At 33.3% G+C, this 9,659-nt stretch overlaps 1 protein-coding gene across 6 annotated transcripts in view; it reads right to left on the bottom strand.

The window, feature by feature from the left end:
* LOC106870596 (serine/threonine-protein phosphatase 2A 56 kDa regulatory subunit delta isoform) overlaps positions 1-9,659 on the bottom strand; it is a 120,177-nt gene that overhangs the window by 50,589 nt on the left and 59,929 nt on the right. For all 6 annotated transcript variants that reach the window (XM_052973625.1, XM_052973627.1, XM_052973626.1 and 3 more), the window contains 2 exons: positions 6,392-6,560; positions 2,124-2,323 (listed from right to left, as the gene is read on the bottom strand). In XM_052973625.1, coding sequence (XP_052829585.1) covers positions 2,124-2,323; positions 6,392-6,560 — 369 coding nt within the window. The remainder of the gene's footprint in view (positions 1-2,123; positions 2,324-6,391; positions 6,561-9,659) is intronic.

Below are 9,659 nucleotides of genomic sequence, written 5' to 3'. Positions count from 1 at the left end.
ATTCGATTTAATACTGAAGTTTGTATAATATTTCACAGAGTAACTGTGGAAAACATGAATTTAAAAAAATAAAGAAATTTGAAAAATTAAATCCTATTTGCCATAAAGGTCTAAGTAATAATACAGCATATTGATATTTGGTTGACAATTTCTGACATTAACCCTGGATCACAGGAGAAAGATTCTATTAAGGTAATGAATTGGCAGAGTTGTTAGAGTGCCAGACATTATTTATTACAATTATTTATTACAATTCTCTACATTCCGAATTCAATCCTTTCAACTTTTTTAAACTTTCAGTGGCAGAGGGCCCCTGAAAGGGGTCTCAGGGAGTAGTGTCCCTGCCTTCCTGAGCTAGTTTTCTACCACATTTCTTAAAAAATCGTGGTAGAGGCCTTGGTCTCGGGACCACTCATGTCTAGAAACTGAGGTTGGGGGTAAGCAAGGGCATGCTCCCCGTAGAAAATCCAGCTCCAAAAAAGCCTCATGATAGCCAAGGAGAATGGGCACCAGCCAGCCCAAAGGTTGAGGTGGGTTGCACCTGCCTACCTCAAAAAGGAGGGTGAAAACCCTCTATATTGGAGAGTTGGCTTGAGAAGAAAGGACACACAAAACCGGGCAAGATGGCGAGATGGTGTGAGGGCAGTTGCTATGACATTGAGGTAGATCTAGCCACATCTGTTAAAAGGCACAAAACCCAGCTTTCAAACACTGGATGATGATGATGATGATGAGTGGTCAATATAATAATAATAATAATAAACTATCCAGAGCAGTGGATTAGTGGACCAGATGTTTGTGTTTTGAGTTCAAAACCTATCAAAGATAGTAATAAACTTAATCCATTGCCCAGTTTAACATTACCACCTTAGGTACTTAAGCAGAGTCCACCCTGTTGCAAGAATTCAGCCACACCTTTGGTTTAAGGGTGCATTCCTCCCTCCTAACAACAGATCACGATGGCCCTATAACAGACCAGGGACAATGCTTTTCCTCCGGACTAAAAAACAAAAAACAAAAATAAAACGACAAATGACTCGTATTCTATGCATCCCAGAGAATGTAAATGAGCAGAATTTCAACTCAATACATATGAAGATGTAACCAAAACCTGCAGGGAATTTTGTCTGATACTCCACTAGTTCTGAAAGTTGTCCTTAACAAGGATATAGATTATGATAAAAGAAAAGTTATGACACTGGTGCAGAGATTAAAAACCTTTGGTGTTAACTGACTTTGTCCATAAATCAAAAATTTTACAACTACTAGGTATAAAAATCAATATTTTCATAGGTGACACAAAACATGCAGCTAGCAACAATATTAGAAGCAAGTTCTTGGTTACTATTTCGCAATAATAAATTAGAAATATTAACACTGAAATGAATATTTTAATGTTCTCTCTACCATCAGCTATGTTTGATAAATTAAGGTTTATTTGCAGATATAGTTTTAGTTATTTATTTTTATTTACACTATGTTCTAACAGATCAGTAGGTTTTTAAAATAATAGATAGATAAATAAAACATAACATTGTATATTGACCCTTTTGTTGCCTTATCCCTGTTAAAATACACTGCTCTGGTTTCAATTTTCAAAATACTGAAGAAATTTGTAAAATGACAAACTAGTGTTTGGAACATAAATTAACATGGAAATTTTGAAGGAAAGTTTTAATTTAAACCATTTTAAGTCTTTAACTGAGAAATTAAATTTCAGATTATTACAGTAATGATGTTTATCTACCAAAAAATAGAATTGATTTTTTTCCTGCAAGTCACATTAATTCAATGAACTTGTTATATCTCAACAAAAAACAGTTTCAAACATGACAATCCTCAACAAATGATAGATTGGCATATCTGATTTCTGCAGTAAAATGATTAAACAGGAAGCTTATATCATAGAACCAGGAGTGATCTCAGGCACGTTGGTATCAAATGGGTTAGTGTCCAATATGCAATCTGATAGGATCTTTTTTTTTTTTTTTTAGACAATACTTCTATTTCCAAATAATTTAGCAATATTAAAAAAAGAAAAAAAGCAATATAAATAAGCAAGCCAGGGAGAAATTCTTACAATGTGTATGTAAAAAATTAAAAAGGTTACTTGAAATACAAACCATCTGTATTGCTTCAGGATATATATGTTCAGTCAATATACCTCTGTTTTGTGAAACATATTCTACCATTTCATTTAATGCAGCCCGTTTTACTTCTTTCCATTTTAAGTCACTTAGTGGGTCTTGTACAAAGTCAAACAAAACACCACACTGCTGGATTTTTTGGATGAACAGCTGTTCGCGTTCAGTCAAAGGAGCATCTATAAACATTCAAATGTTAACTGAAAATATTGTGACAAAACATTTTCATAAATGGGAATATCTTAAGAATAAATAAAAAGAAATATTTTTCTTACACCATATGAGAATTTTAAATCCTGTCATATGATAAATAGATCTTTTCAGCTGAAAATATCTTAAGAATGAATTCAAAACAAAATGGAAATAGTTTAATTACTAAGGCTATTTTAGAACTATAATACTAAACATTCACCACCTTACATTATCTCCCTATTTTGAAAATAAGATATTTTTTTGTTCTTTTATCTTTTTAGAAGATAAATTTGTTTTTATGCATTAGAAAGTGCCTAGATAAATGTGAATGAAGGAAGTAGATAAGCACTCAGTACTGAGTTTACAGTAAAAACAATTCAAGGGTACATAAAAAAGGTAAAATGTAATCCTTAGTCGAACAACAGAGATTTATGACTTCAGATACAACTGATATAAAGAGGAGTAATTATGAATATAAAGACAACAATAAACTACTCAGTTGTTTCACTAGAGGCCGCTGATAGATTAACAGGTAGCACACTATTCAGGGTTTTACAAGTAGCACAGTAACTAAAACAAAGAAGATGGTAGAAATTTAGGAAGATATTGCCTCTTTTGGCAACAAACACGTGTATGAAGCATGTATAAGAAGTGTGACACAGAAAAGTAATGTAAGAAATAGCTTGTGATTGAAAAGAAATGAGTCAGTTAAGATAGAGTGAATATGTAATATTAATCTTCAGGTATAGAATACAGGATGGCTGAAAGAGTGACTGGACATTTAAGACATCAACCAAAATGTGAGAGATGACTGTTCTGCTGGATGTGAATGGATGAGTGACAGATGAAAAATTATTACTGTTAGAAGGTAGATGTGATAGAATAACTAAGAAAACACAGGAAGGAAGGTGGAAGTTAGATTTAAATATGTTTGACCTCAGACAAGACAATACATGGCACCTCTCCATATGCTGTGCTCGTTTTATAGATGTTAGTGATCATGGGCTTCTGTACCAAAGTATGAAGATGCATGACTTTTCTTGCAAATGATACAGTAATTGTTTTCTGTCAATCTATTTACAGATCGTGTTAGTCTCCTAATTTCTGCAGCTTACTCTTGAAGCACAGGACCTATTTTAATCCTTATGTAAGAGAATTGTTCATAGGACATCAGAGCATGTCCACACACCAGTGCTTCCATTGTTCTGTTGCCACTATTTTTGAAGCTGTGATGACGAAGGTTATTTACTTCTTCCATGCTTCATTTGATGAAATGCAAACATACCACTAAACATGCACAAACATTTTATGCACATATATACACAAGATGATCACTGACTCTGCTAGTTTCATTCATCCACCTTTTTATAGGTCTTGATTTTCATCTTGCAGCATATCCAAAAATCACTGTTCACCAGGTGTTTTGGTGGGATTGCAAGTTTACTTGCTGACAGCCAGACCATATAACAGCCTATACTGGGCTGCATAATATTAGCAGCGCTCTCAAGTGACATCATATGCACAAGCAATAATCATCACCAGTTTACATTCATCTTCCATGCTGGCATGGATCTGACTTGCTGGAGAACACTGTCTTACTTGAATGTCTCAATTTTAGCATAGAAAAGTGCCTAGCATTGAAACTAACACCAGCCACTTTACAAAATATAGTGGGTACACTTTTTCATGACACCAGCACTATAGAAATAGTCTTGCCAAAGACAAGGGGAAAAAAACTCTTTAATTCTGTGCAGTCTTTGCTTCATTTGCCAACCACTTTGTAGAAGGTACAGGTACTCTTCTCATGACACTACCCTAATGATGAAACTAGCAAGACTAAAGAGGCCCTGCAACTGAAAGGAAAAGTGGCTCTTTGTCAGCTTTAGCATATTGAGACTGGTTCTTACCAGTTTGTCCCATGTCTTTTCTAGGTCTTCCTCTTTCACTAACAGCATCCTCTTTTGGCATGCAGTATTTTTTAGACAGCTGTCATTCCTAATGTGCATTACATGCTCATACAAATGCAGTCTTCTTTCTTGTATACTACATCTGATTTCTCTTATACACAGCTTTTCTCTCAAGTCTTTTGTAATTCATGCACACTAACATCACACATCCAGCTTTTATATATAGAGACAGACTGACAGATAGAAGAATCAACTTCAATCCCAGAGTCAATTCTTCAGAATAACACATTAACTGACCAGCTTATTTTGCACAGTACTATATTTTGATTGAGACACAAATATATCTCTTAATATTAGGTACTCATATAAAGTAAGCTGACCTGTGAACATGTGACAGATTTAGTCTTCCTTGCCACTGGTATATTTGAAAGTAGGAGAAGGTAAATAATACACAACTATCTAGCAAGTGACAAAAGCATTTCATAGCAAAGTATGCTGCAATTACTCCCTATCCAAAAGTGCTGTATTGTGTTTCTGCTGGTTGCAAACATTTTGAGAAAAAAAAAGTGGCTACCAGACATCAACCATCAGTTGTAAAACTCCAGCTGTAAAGACTGATGCATCTACTCATAGATGTAGTGATGTGTCTGCTCTAGGATGAAAGAGAAACGTTTGTTCTTATCAAGAAATTGGCTAATTCTTTCTGTTCTTGAACATGTCCATTAAATGTTACTTCAGTAGAGTTAGGAATAAAAGAGTAACAAGTTGGTGAGTTGGTAAGACCAAGAAATTTTCTTTACTTTCATTGTGACATAAATACAAGAAATTCTTAAATGTTGTTCACTTTCTCCTCCAGTACACAGATTCCTTCTTTGTTAGCAATAAAAGAACATCATTTACTTGGATTGATGACTATGCTGTATTCAATAGAACAAAGAATAATCAGACGTTCTTGCTGTTCCTCCTCAAATAAGATGGGCATAGACAAAGGTAACTTTTGGATATCAGGCTTTACAAACTCAAGAAGCATATATACAAACTTGTAGAGTCCAAATGATGCTGTACTTGCCATTTTATGAACATTGTCTCATTGTACAGATATCTATCAGCATACTCTGACAAGACTTGTGCATCATCAAAAGAAAAAAATGCTAAGTACAGTATTTCATAACTGTCTAAAGTAGAATCAATTTTGAGTGCGTGAGATACTAAAGGATGCTAGTTACCTAGTTCCTTTTGAGAAAACATATATGCAAGGGAGATGAACAGATGCTACAGGCAGTGAACCAGTGAAGCCATGGAATATCAACATTCATGTACACACACATACATCTACAGTGAGCTTCCATACAGTCTCTGTTGATCATTACCTCTCATAAGACATTGGTTGACTCAGGGCAACACTGAAGATACTCAAGGTCTAAAACTGGGACTAAACCCAACAGCTTATAGTTGAGAAGTGAACTTAATAACATGTCCATGCCTATAACTTAACTAGTAGTGCTTCTGCAAAAGAAATTTATGAGGTACTATCATTGAATTATTCTTCGAAGTTGTTACTAGAGTTACCAATACTGAAATTATGCATGAAATTTTGTGAGTGTATGTCTACATATGTAAATGTGTACATACAAATAAGTGTTGTGTGTATGTGAATGTGCATATTACATATGATGTGACAATCCATTGAAAGCATATTTTCAATTAAGAAAGGCTAATAATTTGATTGATCAGAAAGGATAACCACTGCCTGGTGAGTGATTAAAACTCATTTTACCTGTGTGCAATCATATATGATGAGAGCATGTAGATGATGTAATGTCAAACATGAAGCATTCGCCTTAATATGAAGTAATCACTGCAAGACATGTTTGTTTCTTAGCATTGTTAATCTATATGTCCTTAATCCTATGATTTCAAAATCATTATATCAAAATTATGCAGTATTTCTCAACTTAATATGCACAAAAATGTCAGGAGAAAATACATACACACATACATACAGATAAGACACAGTAATGTCTGCTTGATAGCAATAGTATTTCTAATGATAGCTGGTGCAATCTTAACATTTAACAGGATAATGGCATCAGAAAATATTTCAGGTATTTTAAAGTTACAGATATAATCAAAGTATCATATACAAACCCCTCATTGGTGTTAATTTTTGCAGTTCTCGGTTTTTAGAAACACTGAATCTTGAAGAATTTTGACGCTTGTCTTTTTTTATGTGTGCAGGACCTGAGTATTTTATTTTTGTTAGTTGGGTGGTAGGAGGATGATTTTCAGTATTCGCAGAAGCTTTCTTTTTGGCATTCTGAAAAATAGAAAACCATATTGATTAATATTCCAAAATATTTCAGTATTTAAATGCATATATTAAATGGTCTCGCCAACAATAAGTAGATATGGCTGATGAAATACATTATGGTATTTAGTTTCATCCCCTTTCTTGCTCAGTTCAAATTTGAATTTCATCTTTCTAGCATTTTGAGCAGAAAAAACTTCCATTGATATATTGCAGTTGATTTGAAAACTTAGACTTTTAAGAAAACTAGCAATAAAAAGAAAAATAAGGAAATAAATTTACAAAAATATGTCAAAACTTTAACTCTTTAGTATTTAAACCAGCTACATCAGGCCCAAATACTGTTTTATGCTCAAAGTGGCCACATCTGGTCTCACACACTTACTCTACAATGTCAGTTTTAAAATAATCACATCATTGAAATCTCAAAGCTACAAAATGATGCATGATTAATTCAAAACAATGTGAATAAATAAGCATACATTTGACAAAGTAATCTGAATGCTAAAGGGTTAACACCAATACATTTTTAAAACTCTTTGAAACAAAACTATGGTTAGCATTAATATTTTTAACTTAGTTTGTAGATTATCTAAAACTGTCATTTTCATCTGTCTTTTTAAGTCTCCCTGTCTTAACAGATAATACCAACTGTTAGCAGCTATTTATTTCTATTGCATATCCATTCCTTATGAAACATCCTTCATAAACTTTCAATATACTTTTAAAGCCTGCGGTGAATTATGCAGAAGAAATCTCTTTCTTCCCCTCTAACCATTTAGATGTACTATTCTTATGTCAATGTTCATTATCAATTAGATTATTGTTATACATTTTGAAGTATTTAACCCTCAAACTCAATGTTAACCCAACCCGCCCCAACCCATCCCTTCCTCTTGACCCTGATTAGACAAGCTGAATATTATCTAATAATCTATCTCCTACAAATTCCTTCTTTGTTATATGAAAGGAATAATGTCAATCTCCCTAAGTGAGAGCCTCTCACAATAAAATAGGATGAGTAACAATATAGTTAATATAAAAATAAATACAATTCAAGAATACATATAAAAGACAATTCTATATACATCAATGGTATCTCTACATGCAACTGTTCATGCAAAAGGCTTGAAGCAGAAAGAAGTATGGAAAGACAGGAAGAAAGAACACTACAATGATGAGATAGGAGAAAAATTTCTACTTCTGAATGGATGTCATTGATCTAAAATATATCCACTAAAGCAGAAGCTAACAGTGAAAATGTATTTAAACTCCATCAAAAATCAACAGGTGCTTACAGCTAGAATTTTCCTTGGTTTGAATGTGAAAATGCAAAATTTTGCAAACAAGATTAAAACAATGCAATATTAAGAACAGAGTGGTTTTGTTTGTATATTAAAGGTGTTCTGAAGAAATTGCTGCTTTTCTTCAATGACCATGTTTTGGTGTAAATATTTCCAAATTTAGTGTATATTCATTCAATAACAGATTGTACAATAAACAAAGTAGCTGACAAAAAACATCAAGTTGTTACATTGGCAGCGTAAGTTGTCAATCATGAGTGTCAAAAGATCACTAATGTAAAACATCTCAATATTGTGTAAAATAAGTGCTTTGTGTCATACTTTTAGAATACGCTTCATTTCCCAGTAAGTTCAATACTTAAGTAGGAGCTAATAATCCATTTAATGCTGATTATTGTAAATTTAATTAGAGATATTAGAAGCAAACTAATATTCTCAATAATTAATATTATTTTAATAATTTTAGCAAGAATGGGAAACAACTTGGGACATGTTCTGGTCTTATTAAACTTTCTCAGCAAAGTAGACTTAACTGTGTACTTCCCAAAATAGTGATCGAATCAAAGATTTATGATAACACTTACCATTTCTTATAAATAATCCTAGCTGATGATACTTCCTCCTAGTTTTCAAAATTCAATGTTTTCACTAATTATAAAACCTGAATGAGGCTCTAGTACATAATTTCTTCCTTCTACTTGAATTCATAACAGTGGAACGTAAGACTAAAAGAAAACAGAACTGAAAATGACGGTGCCAATCCTCTAGGTTTTGAATTCTAATAGTTATTATCACACAAGATATCCTATCTGTAGATATCCTATTACAGTACACAGCATTCTTTATCTTGGTGAATACCAAAATGGAATCCACTACCATTCCTCTCACATTTTTTTCTTAATTCTATTACAAACCCTTTTTTTTTTTTGCCAGATCCTTCGATGTTCAGTCCTTTTAATCACCTCATTAACTAACAAATAGCTGATCATTTCTCACTCGGGCACAAGGCCCTGACCTATTAGATACTCTTTTTTACTGAAGAAGAAAATGAGAAGTTGACCCCAACCAAAATTCAGTTCAGAATATAAAGCAAAAATAACCAAATACTACAAAATTTATCCTGTCACCTTAACACTTCTGCCAATATAACAAGCCATCATAAAATGTAATACTATTCATTCAATAAATGTTAGCATTTTCATTACCAAACTCATTATACCCTGCTATTTCTTTCCAGCCTTCATTTGATAGTATTTTTCAATCATGTTTAATACTTTCATGTAATTCTCCCTCCTCCCCCTTCAATTTCCAGTCCGTATTCTCTCCATTTACGTATTTTGCACACTGAACTTGTAACTGTAAACGTAAGCTCTCCATTCAGACCCTCTAGCCAAAATTTCACCTAATTCTTTCCTTCCCACACTTTCATTCTCTGGAACTGTCTTCCTGCCAACAGTCATCTACAGGTGAGATGTTCAAACTTTCTCACTACTCCAAGAAGCCCACAACTATCATGAGCCACTGGCAAATCTCTTTCAACAAACCTAAAAAAATAAATAAATAAATGTCTAGTCAATAAATTCTTTTGCACCCTTCAGCATTTTCAGCTGTTATCCTGTTCAAAAATTACACATAAGGTTTCCAAAGTCTTGAAACCCTCACATATTAAGCAGAAAGTCTGCACATATTAAGCAGAAAGTCTGCACATATTAAGCAGAAAGTCTGCACATATTAAGCAGAAAGTCTGCACATATTAAGCAGAAAGTCTGCACATATTAAGCAGAAAGTCTGCACATATTAAGCA

This window comes from Octopus bimaculoides, chromosome 16 (genome assembly GCF_001194135.2).
Source record: "Octopus bimaculoides isolate UCB-OBI-ISO-001 chromosome 16, ASM119413v2, whole genome shotgun sequence".
In the NCBI taxonomy this organism is placed as follows: Eukaryota; Metazoa; Mollusca; class Cephalopoda; order Octopoda; family Octopodidae; genus Octopus; species Octopus bimaculoides.
Note: the sequence above shows the minus strand (reverse complement) of the source record. Positions and strands in the feature narration are given on the sequence as shown.